At 38.1% G+C, this 22,554-nt stretch overlaps 2 protein-coding genes across 2 annotated transcripts; one reads left to right on the top strand and one right to left on the bottom strand.

Moving 5' to 3' along the window:
- Window positions 1-73: 73 nt before the first annotated feature.
- Window positions 74-7,324, top strand: rad9a (RAD9 checkpoint clamp component A). Its single transcript, XM_007235311.4, has 11 exons — window positions 74-423; window positions 1,980-2,050; window positions 2,144-2,266; window positions 3,036-3,150; window positions 3,411-3,510; window positions 3,637-3,743; window positions 5,506-5,612; window positions 5,707-5,771; window positions 5,925-6,032; window positions 6,828-7,047; window positions 7,136-7,324. The coding sequence occupies exons 1-11, from the start codon at window positions 390-392 to the stop codon at window positions 7,250-7,252; spliced, it is 1,167 nt and encodes a 388-aa protein (XP_007235373.3). The 5' UTR covers window positions 74-389; the 3' UTR covers window positions 7,253-7,324.
- tbc1d10c (TBC1 domain family, member 10C) lies at window positions 7,084-21,266 on the bottom strand. The gene is made up of 10 exons (XM_007235309.4): window positions 21,193-21,266; window positions 20,312-20,436; window positions 15,017-15,113; window positions 14,766-14,873; window positions 14,387-14,493; window positions 13,884-13,998; window positions 12,393-12,458; window positions 12,118-12,307; window positions 10,672-10,832; window positions 7,084-10,450 (listed from the first exon to the last, which is right to left on the bottom strand). The coding sequence occupies exons 2-10, from the start codon at window positions 20,431-20,433 to the stop codon at window positions 7,613-7,615; spliced, it is 3,804 nt and encodes a 1,267-aa protein (XP_007235371.3). The 5' UTR covers window positions 20,434-20,436; window positions 21,193-21,266; the 3' UTR covers window positions 7,084-7,612.
- Between the last annotated feature and the right edge of the window lie 1,288 nt (window positions 21,267-22,554).

The following is a 22,554-nucleotide window of genomic DNA, read 5'->3' as shown; positions in this document are numbered from 1 at the left end:
ATCTGGAGTGGACAGGCTCTCTGTAAACAAGCTGTGGTAGCCGATACAGGCGCGCGAGTATGACTCAGAGCGCTGTGATTGGTCCGGGCGAGGTTAGCGCGCGACTCAGGGGTCTGTAAACTGACAGCAGTGTTTAACTAAGTTTCTGAGATCAATATTAGTAGTTATTTACTGTTTTACTGTTATTATTACACCCAGATATTCTCTCAGCATGGCGTGTTTACTCACCGCTTCTCATGAGAACACGCGGGTCTCCTCCTTCGGGGTATGAGCTCTGCTCTCCTGTTCACACTGTAGAGTTACTGCATGGTGTTTATTTACCTGATCCGGATTAATGGAGCCGAATCTCTGACTGGACTGGTTTACCTGAACGCTACAGCAATAGCAGGATGGACTGCGTCACAACAGGAGGGAACGTGAAAGGTAAAGTAAGCGGTGAACCTGGTCTCGGTGAAGCTGCAGTTACTGCTTCAGATAACTCTATATTAAATCTTGTGGGGCTGCTACTAACGATTATTTTGGTAGTCGATTAATTGGACGATTATTTTTCAGATTAGTTATCGATTATTTCTGCCCTGCCCTCTAGCTTTGCTCACTGTGGGTATGGCTTCTGTTTCTAGCTTTCTCTATCGCTTCAAAATAATAGAAACATCTGAACACAAGATATAAATGCTGTTTAAATCTCCAGAGCTTTGGATAAATGTGTAAAGTGCTGCTATTGGGCACTTTTGGAGACTCAGGTCGAGTTCTGTGTAAGCTGTGTGAGCTCAGTACTCTTCTCCCACTGGGTTTCTGTCCACAGTAATTTGTTTAGTGTTACTAATAGGCAATTAGTAGACAATGATTATTTGAAGTCTACACGTTTTTTATAATCAACATTGTCGATAACATATCAACTAATGGCTGCAGCCCTAATAGCATAGAGATGCATCGATGTGGCAATACATCTGTCAATACTAATAATATACACATTTATAATTTACAGAGAGACTAGATTATCAATTAACCCTCTATGTCATGAATTCCATTTTTCAGAAGGAAATGAGAACTAAACCCCCTGATTTTAGCTGACTGTACCCCTCAGCTCAAATTTGGAAAATGCCCAAAAATTGGAGTAGTTTGGGAGGGGCATTTGGTGATGTATGGGTTTAGGGGTGGGGCAGAAGGGAGGGCTGATTAGGCTGAGCAATGTGTCTTATTGATTGACTAATTTGCATATCGAGAGTGTCCACGTTACAAAATTGCAAGGGTGCAATAAAAGCATTTAAAGGTTAGGGAAGGTTTATAAAAAAATTAGGCAGGACCGGTATGTTTCATTACTTTAAAGAAACTCATTTCAGCTACTAATGAAAAAAAAATATGGTTTAGGCCTTAGTGCCTCTTTAATGAAGAACGGAAAAATCCCTAAATGCAAGTGAGATAGCAATATATTTACAAAACAGGCTCTAGTAACATTGAGTGAGAGTAAAATATAACTTGTCACTAGCATTAGCCTGACTGATGGCTTGTTTTAGAACATTTAAACAGAGTTGGTTGACTTACTGGCCCACATTAGAGGGTAGCAATTTAGCTTAAATATAGTAGCGTAGCCACTGTTGGCCAAATGTATTAGTGCGGCCAGTGTCATGTGGTTCTTTCCGGAATACAATAAATACGTCAAGTATTGGTCTAAAATATTAGCCATATTAATTGATGCCGATGATTATAAAAAAGGTATAGGTTCAGCAACGGTATGTGCTGAAAGAATGAGGTTAGCTGACTTCCTGAATATACTGAATATAGACCAGGTCTTTCCATCAATGGATTTTTTTCTTCCCTGATGGCACAAGCATGTATTTAAAAAAGTGTATTAAACGTTATTTGCTGTATAGGAAATAATAAAAAATTATTTTATCTATAATATATCTCTATATAGTGTTTGGTGTTTTCAGTGTGTATCTTTGTATGTCATTTAAGGTCATGTCATTTGTATTTTGCAGTGCTGGCAAAAGCAATCCACTCACTTTCAAAGATTGGAGAGGAACTTTACCTGGAGCCTGTTGAAGATGGGGTTAGTGTTTGTGTATCTGTATAAGTGAATGTGGTTCAAGAATATATTGTAGTTTGGTTAAAAGTGCTAATTAATTGTTTTTGTATTCTACAGTTAACTCTGCGTGCAGTGAACTCTTCTAGATCAGCCTTTGCCTGCTTTCTGCTCTCTCCGCTGTTCTTTCAGCGCTATCAGGCCCCTTCTGACCATGCCTTCCGCTGCAAAATGCCCATAAAGGTAACAACCACACTTTCCTTTCCACTGTAGTTTATCCCGAAAAACTGTTCTAACAGATTAACAGTTTAACTGATTGATTGAAAGTTTTGAAACATCTGACCAAAATTGTGTAGATGTCCTACAGTCCTGTTACAGATACAGTCTGAGTAAACACATTATGATGTGTTGTTTTTGACAAGGGATATAGAATAACATCAAAGCAATATTGATATTGGCAAATAATTGCTTAATAATTGTTTAATCATTACTGAACCAATTAAAAAAAAAACACTTCTATATAGTATTTGCAGCATTAGCCTAAAATTTCCATACTGGTGCTTGACTAATATTTATGCATGCACAAAACCTGCAGTATTTGACTTTTAAAGTTTTAGATCCAAAATACTTGTGCACATTATGCGTTATTGCTATTGCAATAGGCCTGTCGCGATAACTACGTTATCAACTTATCGTACAATCATTTTTTAAATCGCAATCATTTTTGCAGATCGTCGATAATAGTCATTGGATTTTCGCATAGGTTTGTTAACATAAGAATAAACCGCAGCTAGAATTCAGCAAGTTGCGCTGTGCTGCTCTTTCGCCGGCTCTTTTGGGAGCCCAGAAGCAGGGAAAAAGCATTTTCTGTTGTGGCATTTTATACTGAGAATATTATCATTTATCTCAATCATTTCTGGCACAATATATCGTCCTGAAAAATGTGTTTATGCGACAGTCCTAATTGCAACTTGTGCAGGCCATTAGTTGTCTCTCTTATTCTCCCTTACAGAGCATGCAGGCCGTGTTTAGGTCTCTGTCCTCTCTAGAGCGCTCGGTGGAGAAGTGTCGTATTGAACTGAACAGTGAGAAGAATCGGTTGACTGTCACTTTACACTGCAAACATGGTAAAAACACTTCACATATGTACTTGGGATGTAAAAATCCACACATTATCATGCTTTTACATGTTTTTTGTCAGACGTAAAAATAAAGTTATGTAAAAATTATGTAATTTGTTATTGCATACTGCTAAGTAGCTGCAGTTTGGTTTGTAAGTTATTGTAGTGTTAGAGACTTAAAGTGGTTATATACCATAAACATTAGGAATTGCCACCTTTAAAATATATCAGATGTACCTATGTTTGTGTGTGTCTGTGTGTTTCAGGGCTTTTGAAGACACACAACCTCTCCTTCCAAGACTGCGAGAGCTTACAAGCAGTGTTTGACAAGGAGAACTGTGCTAACGTGCTGCGAGCCCAGCCCAGGTCTGCACTACTCTTTGAGTCTCTCTATTTCCTCTATCAAAAACTCTCCATCACGGCATCATTTTCTGACCAGTGTCTCTTTTCTCTCTGGCCCTCTTTGATTGATTATACCTCTCCTGTTTGCAGGTTGTGGGTGGACACAGTTTTGCACTTCCCTCCATCACTTGAAGAAGTGAATGTGTCTGTGAATGGAGAACGAGTGTGGCTCAGGAATCACTTGGAGGATGATGCAGGTGATTGGTTTGGGAGAGTTCCTGCTTATTTTGTTGTTCAGGAGACAAAGACAGCGTTTTTGTTGGGGTTACTTCGTCTGGATCGTATCTTGATACAATTTTAGCTACATACATTTACCCTTTGTAGTCCAGTGCATTGGTCAGACAAGGTCTGATTCTTGTTTGGGATGTAATTTGCTAATTATTTCATTGTGCTGCAGTGATTGTGATTGGTTTAAGCCAGGATGGGTTTAGGTTTCTGAACATGACTTGTAGAGGCGGGTGTGTTTAGGTCTTGTTCAGGCCCCAGTTTCCCAAAAGCATCTTCGTGTTAAGAACATCTTAACATGGATAGAGAGTGCTCATTGTGAAGTGCGCTTGACCATCTAAAGCCCTATTTGGACAGGATTAGTTTCTCAGGGGGTCCTGGGGTAATTTGATCTTTTATGGAGGTCCTCTGTGATTTTATTTCCATCTGTAGTGACCAAGTATGTGTTTTTTTTACAGGCTGATTTAATGTTTTTCGCTGAACTCCATCCAGTTCTTTGTCTGGATCCACATCTGAGTTTAGCACCTTGCGTTTAAAAAAAAAAGAAACTAATTCTGTCTGGATAGGGCTTAGGAATTACTTTTATGCTAAAAAAAAACCTTTTGGGAAACCCAATCTAGGTTTGTTTCTCACATAAAACCTGTTAAGATTACCTTTGGCACTTAATTCCCTGACACCAACAAGGTCATTGTTTGATGCTTCCAGAGTGTCTAGACTGAGCTATATCTATCTCAGGGATATATATATATATATATATATTTATGTATATATATATATATATATATATATATATATATATATATATATATATGTGTGTGTAGATTGTATTTGCAGACTAGCTTAGGGCTGTGTGATATTGTAAAAAAAAATAAATTAAAAAGCAATTCTCAATTACAATTTAGATTTTTAGTTCTTACATACCAACTTTTTTTTAACAGCACCAAATAAAGTGATGCATGGGTTATTGTTTACTTTACATTTCATTTCAAAATATTTATTTATTTATTTATTACGAATAGTAAGCAGACACCTTCAACCTTACATACAGTTTTTATGTTAAACACAGTGCAAACATAACCTCCTTGTATTTCAGTTAAGGACAACTGTAAAAAAATAAAATCACTGCCACAAAAATTATTTTTGACAGGTTTGTGACAGAAGCACAATCTACTGAAATTTCCATCTGACAGCTTCTGTATGTAAAGGTGTACAATCTTCATTATCCCATTTTGAAAATAGCATAAAAATTGTAATTCTATTAATCAACCTCCCAGCCGTAGACATCTTCAAATCTGGTTTGAATCTAAATCTTTTTTTTTTTTTTGCTCCATCATTGCCTAATGGGGTTGCCAAACAGATAGGATTGTCCTCAGATAGGATTGTGGGATGAGTACACTGAGAGCTGGAAGACCTGCGAAGGTGAGTGTGAGGGTTTGAGGAGGAACCTGTGGAATTAGGTCTTGAAGTGTTTGCAGGGGTGGTTGACTCGGATTGCACTGAAACAGGTTCATTTTGTATTTCTTTGTTTTGTGGCACTACTACTTTGGGTTCTGGGCTACCTGATACACCAGTTGTTATTCTACTAATCAACCTCCCAACCGTAGACATCTTCAAATCTGGTTTGAATCTGAACAGCAAAATTTTTTTATTTTTTTTTTTGCTCCATCATTGCCTAATGGGGTGGCGATACAATAACGATTATTTTTCAAAAACTCTCCCTGTTTCCTTCCTCAGACCCGTCACGAGCAATGATGACTGAATTGTGTTTAAGTGCAGAAGAGTTTGATCACTTTGCTGTCAGGTCTGAAAGCAACATCACCTTCTGTCTCAAGGAGCTCAGGGTAATTATATACTCGTACACTACACACAGACTCTGTGCAACACATTTGTACAATGCATATAACAAAAATGAAACCCCTCATCTGTGACTTTCAGGGGTTGCTGGTATTTGCTGAGTCATCTGGTCTTCCTGTTTCAATGCACTTCGATGAGCCTGGCAGGTATGTGTCTGTGATGAAGACAATAATGTCTTTTACACATTTAGAAAAAATGTATTTAATAAAGTCAGCCAGATTCGTAAATACTTTGCTTTATAATTGTAAAGTTTACTTAAATTTGTGTTTGTATGGCTCCGCCCCTTTCTCCACACTCAGCCCTGTTGTGTTGAGTGTATCAGACAGCGTTCTAGATGCTAACTTTGTGCTTGCCACTCTGTCTGAGGACGCACATCAACGCAACCACAACAACAACAAAGCTGATCGGTAAGTAGTGCTGGTTCTAATGCTTAGTGACTATGAAATGCAATACTCGTGCAGACCTCCCAACATGTACGCATTTTGCGCAACGAGCACGCATTTTGATGTCCTAGCATGCTTGTACATTCCATGTTATAACGTACGCATATCACTTGATCTCGCATTTCACCATGTTGTCCTAAGGTTGTCTGTTGTGTTTTATGCTGTCTAGTTAGCAAAGGCACTAATCCAGAAAGCTACCTATCGAGCCATCTGCTACTTTCATCCGTACTTCATTTTCCTCCAAATTGTCAACACACCATCACTGTGCTGAAGACTCTAAGATGCTCTTCTCTCCCCAGTTTGACTTACTAAAGATACTGCTTAATTACTCCACGCTGACAGTGGGTTTGTGTTGTCTTGCTAGAATTGTCTCTGTCAGAAATGAGATCAAATTCATTACAGAAGGCTCCTCATTTATACCCTGCATGTAACTACAGCATTATTTAGCCTCCATTAACAATAATACTAGTTTCTTTCCCATTACCTTTTGCATGTCAGTGTGTGTGTGTGTATATATATATATATATATATATATATATATATATATATATATATATATATATATATATTTTTTTTTTTTTTTTTTTTTTTTTATTCAATTTGAACGTCATGATTCATGATTAACTGCAAGTTACTGAATTAATGCACTTTTAGCATTTATTTGCCTGCTATTGTCAGTGTACACAATGATGCTGAGTTTAAACAAGCCACTGTATGTTTATCTCTCTCTCTCTCTCTCTCTCTCTATTTCTCTCTTAGGCGTGAGGCTCAACCTGCAGCAGATGACTTCATGAGTGATGATATGGACTCCTATCTCATTGCAATGGAGGCCAGTGATCTTCCTGGAGATCTTCCTGGTCCTTCCCATGAGTCTGTCCCACCTGTCCCTCAGAGTTCCACCAATCACAGGGCCCGGTTGCCCAGTGAGGAGGAAGAAGAAGAGGAGGAGGAACAAGTAAACCAACCACCAAATAAAAAGGTTAAAAATATATATAAAATAAAAAAGAAATCTGTCTGACCCGCCAACACATTGCTTTATTAACCATGCACTCATATTCTGTTTTCAGTTCTGCTCACTTTTCTTTGGCTCGGTGCTGCCAGCATCCTCCCAGCTGACCAACCAGACGATACAGGGCCAGGAAGTGCTCGCCAGCGACAGTGACAACGAAAAACAAGAGGAGTGACCGTATTGGCCAGTAGGGATTCATATGAAAAGGAACTGTGAATGTCAGACAGAGACTGAAAAAAGAGGAAAGCTGCACAGTGGAAAATAAAGAAAATATGTATAATGGGGAAGGATTAATTTCCAAAAGCCTTCGCAGAGACTTACTACACAATTCCTTCCTTTTAATTGTTCTGTGAATCTGGTTTTTGTTTGTATTTTTTAAAATGGATCAGTGATGAAACCAATACGTCACTCTTAGATAGATCATTGTACTCAACTTTCATTAAAGATGTACAAACGTATTTCTGTAATCAAGACCATGTTGGTAACACTGTGTCAGAAAGACAAAAAAAAGATCAAATCAATGTACTCCATTCAGTCAGAAATAACTTTCCGAGTTCCTTTTCGACCTTAATGTCTGAGAGCCACTTTTATAAGCACTACTGTCACTATCGTCATCCTTCTTACTGGGCACCTGGAAGCTCTTCCCCCGTGTCTGAGGCTTTTTCCTCTCTTTTTCCTTCTCCTTTTCCAGTTCTTTCTCTCGTTTCTTCCTCTCTTTCTCCTCTTCCTTCTCTTTGCGCTCCTGCTCCCTCCTCCGCCGCCTCCTCTCTTTAGAGCTCAGCTTCTCGTCACCCTCACTAAAGTCCTGGATGACGATTTTGGGGACAGGAGATTTTGGCGGTGTCTCACCTCTGAAGCGTTGGAACAGACCCCTGCGCTTGGGTTTGCCTGCCTGAGGGAGAGTATGGGTTTTGCCTTTGTGGACTTGCGTTTCTTTTGATGTGCCAGGTTCTGGTGTCTGCGGTTGCTGTGCAAGGTTTATTGTAGATGCTGCTTCGCATTCTGCTTTGTATTCTTGCTTATCCTTAAGTCCTTGCTCGTTGCCGTTGTGTGGATCCTTGAAGGTGTCCTCAGATAGGATTGTGGGATGAGAGCACTGAGAACTGGAAGACCTGCGAAGGCGAAGGTGAGTGTGAGGATTTGAGGAGGAACCTGTGGAATTAGGTCTTGAAGTGTTTGCAGGGGTGGTTGACTCGGATTGCACTGAAACAGGATCATTTTGTATTTCTGTGTTTTGTGGCACTACGACTTTGGGTTCTGGGCTACCTGATACACCAGTTGTACTGCATTCATCTTGCTTGGCGATGCCAGGTTGGACTTCAGGGATTGTTGTGACTTCCATGCCCATGTTTTCCTCCTGTGAAGGAGAGTCCACCACCTGAGAAGACTCTGATATTTGTGAAGGTTCTAGTTGTGCACCTTCTTTATCTACCTTGCGAATGGCCTCCAAGTTTAAGCTGTCCTCTCTCTGTGGAGAACACTGCACCTCCTGAGGGCACTCTGATGATGATGTTCTCGAAGGTTCCAGTTCTGTCTCTTTCTGTACATGTGGCGGAACAGAAGATTCCGCTGTCCTTGTTTGTAATGTCAGTTCATTTTCATCTGCTTTGTGATTAACCTCAACGTTAGGCATCTCTTCCAACTGTGGAATGGAAGAACTTCCCACCACTTGAAAAGTATCTGATGTTTCTAAGGGTTCTGATTCTGTCCTTTGTAATATCTCCTTAACTACTGTGTGATCCCTGTTTGGGTCCTTTACTTCTGTGTCTTCTACGTTTGCTTCCTCATTCCTTCTGTTGGATCTCTCAGGACTGTCAGTTGTTGTTGCTTCCATCTCTTTTGGAAGCTCCCTTTCAAGATTTAGGTTTGTTTGACTCATGTCCACCTCCTGAGAAGGGAAAGGTAAGTGCTCTTGGTCCTCAGATGTTTTTAGAGTCTCCAGCCCTTCATTTGCGACCTCAAGGTCTTTCTCTTGCTGTGACTTCCCTTCAGGCAAGTCTTGATCTTCTTCATCTTTGTAATGTTGACTGCTGATCAATACTTCTGCTTCCTCCTTATTGCTGTTTATCTGTGTTTGCTTTACTTCTCCACTGTCAAAATCTGTACAGTCTTTCGGCTCTATGTCCTCCTCTTCCATATCTTGTGTACTATTTTCCTGGTGTATTTTTTCTTCCTTTGCTTCCTGTACTTCCATTTCATCTACCTGTTCCCTGCTTTCTGTATGCATTTCCTTTTCCTCCTGTAACTCAGGTTGTTTCATGCTGTCTTCATGTACCTCAATTTCTTCAAAAATTTCCCCTTCGGGTTGCTTGATAAGTGACTCCATTTCCTCCAGTTGTTTTTGGTTGTCCATCTCGGTTTTCTGCTCCTTCAGTTTAGTGCTGTCTTGTGGTTGTTCACAAACACTGATCTGTATTTCCTCTTTCTTTATGTTACCTCCTTCTCCTCCTGTCAGTTCTGTTTCTTCTATCTGTTTTCGCTCTGTATCCTCCGTGTGTTGATCACTTGTGCCATGTGTTTCCTCTTCTTGCTGTGATTCCTCAACTTGTTCTCTGTCTCCTTTTTCCTCTTGATCCATGGGCATCTCCTTCTCCTGTCCACTTGTCTCTGTCTGAATTTCTTCTTTTTCGTTGTCTCTCTGCATCTGAACACTGTCTCGTGACAAACAGGTATCTGCTTGTGCTTCCATTCCCTGTTCTCCCATTCCTGTGTTTTGTAACTCTTCGTCTTTGAAGATGATTGGACAAGTCTTTGCCTCTTGTTCCTGCCCACCACATTCTGTGTGCATCACAATTTGTGGTGGGTCAGTGGGGATATCTACTTCATTCTCCTCCTCTTCATCAAAAACAGGTGCACTTTGATCTGACAGGTCAGAACTGGACCAGGTGTCTGGTTGTCCACTCTGTCTGAGACGTGGGTCCGTAAACGCGTTGCAGTCTTTCTTGAATGGTTTTTCAGGCTCATTTGTAACACTGTCTCTGCTTGTTGTGAACTCCTCAGCCATGCTGCACATGCTCCTGGTCCTTTGCTCTCTATCCAAGCTCTCCTCTTTTACGCCATGGGAGAACCGCCGCCCTCCTCCTTCCCACTCCTCTGTCTCCACTTTGCTCCCTCCCTTCCTCCATTTTCTCCGGAGAAGTGTGGGAGTGAGAGATGAGTGCGAGCGTGACAGGGGAACGGTTAGGTTCCCACTCAGTTTCTCTTTCTTATCGTGCTCCTTTTCCTTTTCTCTACCTTTCTCCCACACCATGTGATATCCATGGCACCGATGCCGAGGGTCAAACGTTGAGCCCGGACGCTCTTTCTTCCATTTCTTCAGCTCTTTCTCGGTTTGTCGCTGGAGGTCCCCCGAAGACAGAGGAACAGAACACACCTGGAAGACAAAAGGGAAGTTATATTATGGAATTTAATAGTTTTTTTTTTATTATTATTTTTTTTTTAAATATAACATTTGGTCATGTAATGGTGACTAAGACCATATTTCTGTTTTGCATCAAGTGAGGCACTGTCAGGAGGCACTAGACCCCTACAACCTTGGAGGTTGGATTAGACACTTCTAAAGTGATCATGAGATGTAATGACCAGCATATTCACCTCTTGGATGAAGCTGTCAGCTGGTTCATGTTGGACACGCCCCCTAACAGCACGCAGTTGCTCCAAAGTCTCCATCTGTCCCTCGCACTCCTTCCGCTGCCGTGTCTCCCCCAGACAGCGGCGGACCAGAACCACTGCAACCTGAAACAGCACACGGACACCTGCAACACACAAAGAGACACCTGGTTAGAGTATTACTGTAACGCACATACCAGTATACTGTATATACAGCCCAACTTATGCCATTGGTCCAGCTCTAGTCCTGGAGTGCCTCAATTTAGCTTTTTTAATACACATGCTGATGGCATGGAGGACGCATAGGGGGACGTTCTTACTGAATATTTCTCAGGTTGGGGTTTAAAGGACCATATCATAAGAAATATTTACATGTTGTGGTGTCACAACAATGACCTTCAGGCTTACAATGGTTCATTTTATCCAGTCCTGATGTTAAAAGAAGTGTTTGGGCTATGACTACCTTCGGAAAGGAGTATAATACAGGCCTGCCAATGTGAAAGGCGCTCATTTGCAATTAAATCAGTCTCATTGGCACAATAGTAAAACACATCTTTAGCTCTAAGTAATGAAGATAGGTTGCTAAACAGTAATGTAAAAATGCTTTAATTTTCCCAAAAATCTACAATGTGCCTTAAAATCCAGTGCGCGTTATGTATGAATTGTACCAGTCTGGTTGTAGGGAGCAGTAAAGCTACTCCACTAAGGTGCAGCACCATACAGGAGTTTCTGTGATGTTTCTCCGGTACCAATGCTAGAGCAGTATTTGCCTTAGACGCTAACCACAGCGCTAGCACTTTTGCCGTTCAAAGTTTATCAGACTCTAGCCTGTGTTTATCATGTTAAAACAAGCTACATGGTAAAAACTGATAGCTAATAGCATCCTCAGTTACCGGAAATCTCAGGCTTCCTCAGTGTAGCACTGTAGAGCGGCATTTATTAGCATTAAGCGCTCCTAAACATGCCTAGCTCTGCTGCTAACCATGCTAAAATACTGGAACTCTAAGTCTACTGTAAGTAAATGGAAGCACTTTACTCACCCAAATAAACTGTTTTCTGGAGAAATCTGTGTAGATTAACATCTAGTGCACTTTGAAATATATATATATATATATATATATATATATATATATATATATATATATATATATATATATATATATATATATATATATATATATATATATTTCTTTTATTTATTTTTCAAAACTGTAAGAATTACAGTTTTGTTTACTTAGGTGCCCCAAGTGGAGAGACCTGCTGAATTAGAAGGGAAACATTGGGACACCATTGTTTCTTACTATTGTCGCTGTAAGTGAAAAGTCAAATACAAGCATCACTGTATGTAATGCCTGACTTCTTTACTTCATCCAGCTAAGCTGCCCACTATTGCGAACTACTAACATGCAGATATCAAGAATAAAAACTAACCATAGCAGAAAAAAAGGTCCCAGACTCTGAGGAGAGTGTTGAAGGGCAGGTGGCGGCTGTACAGGCACATCAGCCAATCCGTGGCAAACATGAGAGGCTCCACCCCCTGGCTCTGCAGGTGTTTATACACAGCTGGACACGTTCTTTTTAGGATGCCTGAGAGAAGTGCGGCATCAAACAGAACTCCTTCCTGTGGAGACAGAGACAGAAGGAGCTTTGATAAAGACGGTGGTTATTTTATTTGTATATTATTGCTTTTAGTAACACTGCCCTACCAGCAGGGGGCTGTAGTAACCGGGGAGGTAGAGTTCACTGATCTGCACCAAACACCAGAAAGCCTCCTGAAATTGAGATAAAGCAGTAAATGTTAAATTTCATCATAGCAGATTATAGTGGTCATTTGCTGTATAACTGTAGTGCTGCTTTAAGAAACTGGGCTCATCAGTGTTATTTATTAACATAGAGAAATGTATTTTATGGAAGCACATTCCTGCCACCTAAAATAGTAATAAAAATCTAGCATGTACTTTTTTTCTCGTTATATTAAGTAAATTGCTATCTTATTATTCTGAGATTCTATGTGGTTATTTAAAGATGTTTTTGCTGACCTATTATCTCATAACAATGAGCAAAATCCTGTCTTTCTTCAGAGACCACTAATTCAGTGAAATAAAGCAGGGCTAAATAGAAACACCTGAGCACTTTTTACAAAAAAAATGACTCACATGAAATTAATTCGTACTAGAGACCACAACTAGACATTTTAAATTGAATGAAAAAACGATGGAATGAGACCTTTAATATTGCACAATTATGACTTAATATCGGGCAATAATGACAATATGTTACAATTATGACTTAATATCTCACAATAATGAGTTAGCATGTCAAAATAATGACTTAATATCTCACAACAATGACAAATATCTTAAATGAATGACTTTGTATCTCAAAAATAAAAAAAATCATCTCACAATAATGACTTAATATTTTAAAATAATTAGATAGCATCTCAAAATAAAGACTTAATATTTCACAATTATGACTTAGTATCTCACAATAATTAGCTAGCATGTCAAAATAATGACTTAATATCTCACAATTATGTCTTAATATCTCACAATGACGTAATATCTCTCAACAATGACTTAGTATCTTAAAATAATGACTAAATATCTAACAACAATGACAATGATTTTGTATCTCAATAATGAAAAAAAATCTCACAATTACTTAATATCTCAAAATAATGAGATAGCATGTCAAAATAATGACAAAATAGCTCAAAATTATGTCTTAATATCTCACAATAATGACCTAATAACGACATAATATCTCACAATTATGTCTTAATATCTCATAATAATGACTTAGTTTCTCACTATAATGTCTTAATATTGCACAATGATGACTTAGTTTCTCACAATAATGACCTAATTATTACATATCTCACAATAATGACTTAAAATCTCACAATAATGACCCAGATTAATGCCATAGTAACTTACATGAATTACTTTATATCTCAATAATACCATCTCACAATAATGACTCAACATCTCAAAATAACAACAAAGTATCTCAAAATAATAACTTAATATTTCTGAATCATGACTTAGTATCTCAAGATACAATCTCACAATAATGACTTAGTATCTCAAAATAACAACTTAGTATCTCTAATTAGTAATAATGAGAAATAAATATGTGCTGGATGTTTTTTTTTTTTATTTCAGGTGGTGGGAATTAGCTTTCACAGTATTTACCTCTATGGGCATGTTCATTAGTAGCACTGCTGCCACCGGTCCCTGGGCCTGACAGTAGCCCTCCTCCGGCCGAAACTGAGTGTACGCCTTCAGAACCTGCAGCAGGCCCTGCTGACTGCACAGAAGAAAAAAACCAAGACAAAAAAATCATTAACATTACTTCAGTCCATGTTTATGGATAACAATCCGCTGTACAGCATCATTGACCACATAATCAGTTCAATTAGACCTTAAACACCTTTATAAAGTTTGAGTAGAGTGTGTGATGATTTAGACCATTCTAAAAAGTGTGATATTAGCTTTTAAGTTAGCTACATTAGCACTGAAGATTTGTTGATAATTTCCAGGCATATGGTATCATACTTTAGCTATGGTAACGTACTTTGGTCCATGTGAGTAGGAAACAGTGAGTCATTCAGTGTTCAAAACTACAAAATCTGAACATAAAATTGAAGGATTTAGGCATATTTCAACAGAGATGAATGGAGGAATGATAAACTTACCCATGGCTATCCTTGTTCAGGAACATCTCATGGAAAGGAAACTGCCGGTCTGTGTCTCTTTTGATCACATCAATCCAACTTTGCTGACCAGGGGCCTTTTCCAGAGTCTTGAGGAGAGGAGAGACAGGAATAGAAAGCTCAATTACACAAAATAACTCAATTATGGGAGTACAATTCTATTTCATGCACATTGATATCAGAATTATAAAAGACAATCATTCGTATTAGATATGTTTAGATTTAGTCCCAATTTCTTTATTGTATAAATGTAATTTACTGAGTAAAGACACACGCATACACACACACACACATATTTATTGGGGTAGAGGGCTGGTTAAACTAATCTAGTTCTTGCTCTATTACTTCCTATCACACTTACCTCATACAGTTTTTCGTTCTTTTTCTTCCTGTGTGTGGCTCCACAGAGCAGTGGCCAGCACTTGGCTCTGACTGATGCTGGAATGCCCTTCTGACACTGTCCTTTGATCTGTGACCCCAAAACAAGAGACTGGTATCAAGGTCAGTTTGACTTTATATCAAATGAGTTGCAAGTTAGGTTATTCTTAATAATAAATAATTCAAGAATTATTAATAAGTATTTTTCTAGTTATAACACACACACACACACACCTTGCTGGTCTTCTTTTCTAGCGCCTGGTCCCACTGGTTCATGAGGCTGAGCCATTTCATTTCACGATGTCTCACCAACTGGGGGCACGGTTCATCACTGTGGACAACATGGACCAGTAAAGCATGTTAAAATTACTGTCATATCATTGCAAGTAAAAATAAAAATATTTAAACATTTTTTTATATGTTTGTCTGAAATTCTGAATTTTGGGACCACAGTATGTACACTGTTTATAAAGTGTTAATTCAGAGGACGACTTGGCAGCTACACCTGTGGTTAAGTTGTGAGGTGTTAACTTGTGAGAGAGTGAACACTTGCCAGCATGCTCATGACACAGTGATGTAAATTATGAATGTTAGGCATCATAATGAGTGCCAAATTAATGGATATTCCAATCCACAGTGTAACAGGTGTACCGGGAATATGTTATTAAAGGCATTATCACCCGCAGTGGACAGTGTAGTGGGTGGTAATGATCGTGCCTGGTGGCATCTGGCTCGCTTAGTCCATGCGATAAACAAGAGATTCTGGCAGAAATCAGATTCACATTAAATGCAGGAGACCCCACACACATATCCCACAGCTTATTGTAGCATTCTTTGGCTTCTAAGAAACATAACAAAAGTCATGAGACACAGGATACTAGTTCCTGTTGTATGATTTTAGCATGTCCTGAACCACTACTACTAACTACTACTATTAACTGATACAGAAATAGTCATCCAACATCAGTAACTGACTTCACTGGTATGACTAGCTAAATATAATCACACTGTTGTTTCAACACACACTCTTTTTATAGTAGAGAAAATGCCACGCAGACATGTACGGTAAATGTGGCGTCTAGGTCATCACACTCTTAGATGTCTCAGATGATGTCATGTTGTTAGGTAATCTAATATAGACTGGCTTCTGCGGTTTTTAATATTGTATAACACCATGCTATTTATGAACACAATAAGGAGAAGTACAGACAAAATCAGGTTTTGAAATTAGTGTTCCACAAAACTACTAACTGAATTTCTTAAATAGGTATTTGTTTAGTTCTCATCTAAAATAAAAAATTGCAACCATATAAGACATAATCATAGTTTTCAATCTGGAACAGAAGGTGAAAGGCTGAAGTATACAGCCACACACTGAATCTAGACAGTGTAAAACACTGGACTAAAATGGGCATAAATAGTCACCAGAGTGAGACCAGTGTAATCCTTGTGAAAGCAGTGACATTGTTTCTAAAGGTCTTTAAATAAATAAAAGTGAATTAAAAATAAAGGAGACTAAACAATATGTTGACAATGTTATAACTAAAGCCTAAGATTAACTGTCAGATTAACTCCCAACATAATTAGAAAATGACTACAATCAACCAATGCTATTTTTTTAATGAATAGGGTGGACTGTATTTGATAAAAGAAAATAATAATTTAGAGACTTCTGAAAGTCTTAGAAAGCCAAATATGGTAATGGAGCCTTCAGTCTGTACTCTGTATTCATTTCATTTGTATTTGCACACATTTTCTGAAAGCTTTCAGAGAGAGGAGAGCAGTCGTTCAGTGCCAGAGGCAGGTAGATGTAGATCAGTAGTTGGGGTAAGAAGGCATGACAAAGCAAATATGTGTTAGGCTGTAGAATCCCTACAAAGATAATGTAAAATCTATGCAATCTATTTTCTAAATCCTGGTCGAACACATTGCTCATGTCCAAAAAGGACTACATGTCTCACAAAGCTAGGATATTTGGACCAAATAATTTGATTGTACTGGACAAGTACAGCTCTGGAAAAAAATTAAGAAACCACTTGTTTCTGATTAAATGAAACATAATAAAAACAGATGCAGAGCCTTCAGACCTCAAATAATGCAAAGAAAACAAGTGCATATTCATAAAGTTTTAAGAGGTCAGAAATCAATATTTGGTGGAATAACAATGGTTTTTAATCTCAGTTTTCATGTATCTTGGCATGTTCTCCTCCACCAGTCTTAAACACTCCTTTTGGAACTTTATGCCACTCCTGGTACGAATATTCGAGCAGCTCAGCTTGGTTTGATGGCGTGTGACTATCCATCTTCCTCTTGATTACATTGAGAGGTTTTCAATTTGATAAAATCACAGAAACTCATCAATTTTGAGTGGTCTCTTATTTTTTTCCATAGCTGTTCAATGATGAGGTATAATATATAGTAATTGTGCTGCTCTATGCCAGAACAAACACTTCAAATAGCTACATATAAGGTCACATTTATGATAAAGTGGGTTACAGGCTTTAAATACAAGATGCAATGTCCTTTAGAAGCTACAAATGTTAATATAGACTAGCCAATAATATCCTGGTGCATATCTTAGCACTGAAATACTACTACAGTCCTATGGGTGGCTAACAGAAATTAGCATTACAAACAAAGTGGGGAGGCTTTTGTTGTTGCTAACTAATTGGTATCAAAGTAACAACCTGTACAAGGGGAGAGGAAGCTTAGTGCTTAGAGTGATAGGTTACTGATCGCTAGGTTGGTGGTTTGATGCCCATGTGTGGTGAGTTGTCTTTTTCCTATGTAATATGAGAATCACAATACAGGATTTATAAAGGTTAAACAACTCTGCTGCATTAACAAAATACATGTTATATTAATATTGAGAGCTTATTGCTGATTTTAGTCTTCTAAGGAAACAGAACCTATTCAGTGGAATTTTCACTACTCCCACCCCTGAATATGACACTTATTGCATATACTCGTTTCATCACTACACATGTCCTTCAGTAAAGATCAGAGCACTTTGGTCTTAAGAAGTTTAAGTACTTTGTCTTTAATGAAGTGCTAAAGCCTCAGCAGGCCACATCTATCCTTATGCAAAGCTTCAGCTAGGAGTTTTAGAGAGTACCTGAGCACAAAGCGCAAGTGTCATAATAAACACACACAGAGAGGCGCACACACAAAACAGGAAACCACACTATGACAGGGCAGAGATCACTATGGTAACAGGGCAGGATGTTGAGAGAGAGAGAAAGGAGTTATAGGTGACGGTTGAGAACAACGCAGTTATTCACACTGCAGCGTCTTCTCCATGCACCTTTAAAATAACCTCTCTGCACTTTTACATGCATACACTGCACCGAGCTGATGCAGTGCTGGTAAATGTGTACATGTGTATAAACAGGACTGGTTCTCACCAAAGTGGGAACCCATTGTTGACACACACAGCTTGTCTAGTACCTGTAGAAAAGTACTGCCAACAAAACTAGACTCTCATGAGGGTGGCCACCAGGGTATAAAGCCCCCCGGCATCGAGCTTGTGTGTTTTCTGGAATTATCATTTTTGCTTAATCCAATACTTTTGGAAGTACAAGAATTTGGGATTATAAAATGAGAAGAGGTCATTATTCAACATCCTGACCTTTCTAATGTTTATGTCACTGAATGCATTTAAATTCTCACATCAATGCACACAGCTTGTATGATGTCAATAGAAAAACACTTCTAATAGAAAGGAATCTCCAAGACACTGGATCCCAATCTCAGTCTTTCTCATGTGGGCTTTCTTTTTAGGCCTGAGTTGGGTGTGTTAGATTAGGGAGGGCTCCAGGACCTACAGTACAGGTCGAAAAGAATTCAGACATCCATTGTAATAGAAACATCCTAATTTGGTTCAAACCCTGCCACATAGCATTTAAGCAAGCATGAAAACCTGCCATAACAAATGTTATATGGCAAGATTATTAATTATAGTTTTATTTCAGGATTTAAGCCATTCATAGGCCTACAGGAAATCAGCATTTTCAGTTGCAAACATCAGCTAGAGGGGTATAGACCCCACCACACTGGGATGTGGAGCTCATGATCATTAATCCAGTACATGTTACATCAGTTAGAGTGGTGTTTATGATTCAGAGCTTCAGTGCATATTTATCCAACATCAGTGCATGACCTCACTAATGCTGTTGTGGCAGAAAGCAATCAAATCCTCACATCAGTGCACACAGCTTGTATTATGTCAGTAGAAAGCAATGCCAATAGAAAGGGACCTCAAAGACACTGGATCCCAATCTCAAGTCCTAAGGTTTCCAAATTGTGCACATATTCGTGTGCCAATTATTATTAGGCCCACCTGAGTCAACTTAGTAACTATGCCTAATTAACATGTTCTTAATGGTGTGTCCAAAATTATCCAGAAACCTCAGTATTTGGCTCAAACCCTGCAACATAGCCCTAAAGTAAGCATGTAAACCTGCCATAACAGATTTTATATGGCAAGCTTATTGATTAAAGTTTTATTTAATGTTTAAGCTATTCATAGGCCTACATGAAGTCATCATTTCTAATGCCAAACATCAGCTAGAGGGATATAGACCCCCACCGTATTTAACATCAGTGCATGACCTCACTTATGCTTTTGTGGCAGAATGCAATCAAATCCTCACATCAGTCCACAATAGAAAGAGACCCTACAAGACATTGGTTCCCATGTATTTGTCCGCGCCTTCTTATTAAGCCCGCCTAATTCAATTTAGTAACTATGCCTAAATAAAAAGTTCTTAATGGGTAAAGTCAGGTGTGTTAGCATTGAGAGGTGTCCAGGACTTTTTTTCTCATTTGCATCCTGGACCTATAGTACAGGTCCAAAATAAATAAAGATACCTATTTTAATATAAATGTCATTACTTGGCTTAAACCCAACAACCTAACAGATTCTATACGGCATCTAGCAAAACCTGCTAATGATAAAGCTTATATTAATGTTTTGTAGCAGGGTCTAATTCAAATGTCACATTGCATGGCATACATCAGAAGTTTGGACATACCTTCTCATTCAAAGTTTTTGCTTATTTCTCTTTAGTTTATACATTGTAAAATATTTTTAAAGACATAAAAACAATTAGGGGACACATATGGAATGACGTGGTAAACAAAACAATCCTCCACAATCCCCTGACCTAAACCTGATCAACTGAGATGCTGATTTGGGATAAGCTGGAGCTTCACAGCGTGAAAGAAAAGAAGCAACTATTGTTTAGCACCTCCAGGAACTCCTTCAAGTTGCTGAGAAAACTGTTCCAGGTGACTCTACCTCATGAAGACACTGATATTAAAATACAGAGAGTGTGCAGACCTGCCCTCGAAGATAAATATGGTATATATTCTGGTTTGTTTAACACTTTTGTTCTTACAGAATAATTCCATGTGTTCCTAAATAGCTTTAATGTCTTCAGTATTAAATCTACACTGTAAAAATATGAAAAAAAAAACATTGAATGAGAAGAGTCCAAACTTTTGACTGGTACTGTAAATGTGTATGACCTGTTGCTGTTTGTATCTCCATTGCCCAGTAGGAATCCATAGCGGTCAGTTTCGGCCCCTGAAATCCCAGAGGAGCCGGACGAACCCTGATCATCTTCTTTCTGCTCTGAATGATCAGACATCACCTAAGATAAAGAGAGATTAAAACATAGACATTTATGTACATATTTAAATACATAATACATATACGTATAATACATATATTCTCCTTTCACCCTGTTATAAAATGGTCAGGACCACACAGAGCAGCTACTATTTGGGTGACTGTTGTCAACATAATTTTTATTTTAATAATTTTAATTATTCATATTTGAACCTCATTACTAGCCTTAAACATTAAGCCTCCCGTGCTAACTTTTCTGCCATGTGTTGCAGGCCGTAAATGCAGCTCTGTAATTAATATTAATCATTTAAATTATGTTGACCAAACAAATCATTGAATATATTGTGTTCATACCATCTGCAGTAAAATAAAAGTCAAAGTTTTTTTTAAGAAATCCTGTCCCAACTTCTTATGACTTGGGGTTATACTTGATTGTTGTTTTTACTGTTTTGAATTAAATAAACACTGTAAAAAACTGTATTTACCACTATTTTTTTATTCTAGTGTTATTTAGCTGTGTTATACTTAAATAGTTATAAGTGACCCTAGATTGTATTTTACAGTTTAATGACTAACATGCTGAGCGAACAGTCATCTATGTTGACACACCACCAGCCACCCTCAGCCACCCACCACACAGAACACATACACTGATCTGTCTGTCGTTAGTATGTATGTGTCTGAATAAGATGGACAGTTATCTTAGCTTTGTTGTGTTATAGGGATAAAGACAATGATAGGAGTAGAATAAAGAAAATGAAGATGTAATGGAACTTACCTTCGGATGTGCTGTCTGACTAAAAGGTGCAGTTGTGCCTCAATGGGAGGGAAGACAGAACTGAGAATATGACTTCCGCTCTAGGGAAGTGTGATGTTTGTGCGGCGTGTGTGTGCGTGCGTGCGTGCGTGCATGCGTGCGTGCGTGTGTGTGTGTGTGCCCTTTACTCCTTTAACTTAAATCAAACCAGTCCTTCACTGTAACCAGATGTGTGGACTGATTAGCGTAAATGGGCCCAAATTTCAGGTACCCCAGTGCCAAAAGTGATGGGACACTGTATAAAAAAATAGATATTTTACATTTATCAATGTCATATAACACATGTTTAATTAAAATAGAAAATATGATTAACGGTGACACAGATTTTACCATTTCAAAAACATAAACTCATTTGGGGCTTGATGGCAGCAACACAACTCAAATCATATAAAACAAACAGCAACAAAAGACTGATAGCAAAAGCACTACTAATAAAACTTCAACAGGAGCAATTTAGAGCAACTTAATCACAAGATTAGAAATAAAAAGCTCATTTTAGAGAGGCATCATCTGCCAAAAAACTTAAACAATTTCAGAAAACAACATTCCTCAACATAAAACTATGAAACTGTGAACTGTAACTTAGATTATCCCACCATCTATGGTAAATAATATCATCAACAGATTCTGAGAATTAGCAAACATCACTGTTCCCAAGGCAAACAAGGCCAATAGTCAGTATTTGATGCTGGTAATCTTCTGGTTCTCAGGTGGCACTGCATTAAAAACAGACTGTACTGATTCTGTACTGGAAACCTCTGCATGGGCAGAAACATTTTCCGTAACACTAACAGAAATAACTATCTGTGTACACATTTAGAACACCGTGTAAAGAAGAAGCCATATGTCAACACCATCCAGAAATGGCCTATCTAATTTGGGCCTGGACCAAAGCTCATTTAAACTGGAGCAAAAAGGAAACGTGTTTTTCAATCAAATTTTGTATTTTTTTTATATAATTATATATATATTTTGTTAATAATACCTTACATGTTAATGTGGACCATTTAAGAGGGATATTCATCTATTTTCTATAATAAACTCTTCATAATTAAGTAATTAAGATGCAATCAATGGAATTTAGAGAGGTTTGTTGTAAAACACAACAGTTTACAGAACTTTCTAACAGATTTTACATAATTATATTAGATTTTAATTGTGTACACAACCATTTAAAAGTTTGCACAAACCTTAAAATCATTATTTAAAATTTTCTGCATTATAGATTAATACTAATGTCATCCAAACTATAAAGAAAAACATATGGAATTATTTTGTAAGCAAAAAAAGTGTTAAACAAAGCAAAATATATTTTATGTTTTA

This window comes from Astyanax mexicanus, chromosome 10 (genome assembly GCF_023375975.1).
Source record: "Astyanax mexicanus isolate ESR-SI-001 chromosome 10, AstMex3_surface, whole genome shotgun sequence".
In the NCBI taxonomy this organism is placed as follows: Eukaryota; Metazoa; Chordata; class Actinopteri; order Characiformes; family Acestrorhamphidae; genus Astyanax; species Astyanax mexicanus.
Note: the sequence above shows the minus strand (reverse complement) of the source record. Positions and strands in the feature narration are given on the sequence as shown.

Excerpts from the sequence above, each read along its gene's own strand:
- rad9a (XM_007235311.4), top strand. The coding sequence starts at position 390 with ATGGACTGCGTCACAACAGGAGGGAACGTGAAAG. Across the intron at positions 3,151-3,410 it reads CACTTTACACTGCAAACATG|GGCTTTTGAAGACACACAAC; the intron begins GTAAAAACACTT and ends TGTGTGTTTCAG. Across the intron at positions 3,511-3,636 it reads GTGCTGCGAGCCCAGCCCAG|GTTGTGGGTGGACACAGTTT; the intron begins GTCTGCACTACT and ends TCCTGTTTGCAG.
- tbc1d10c (XM_007235309.4), bottom strand. The coding sequence starts at position 20,433 with ATGTCTGATCATTCAGAGCAGAAAGAAGATGATCAGGGTTCGTCCGGC. Across the intron at positions 14,494-14,765 it reads AGAACGAAAAACTGTATGAG|ACTCTGGAAAAGGCCCCTGG; the intron begins GTAAGTGTGATA and ends CCTCTCCTCAAG. Across the intron at positions 12,308-12,392 it reads GTTACTACAGCCCCCTGCTG|GAAGGAGTTCTGTTTGATGC; the intron begins GTAGGGCAGTGT and ends CTGTCTCCACAG.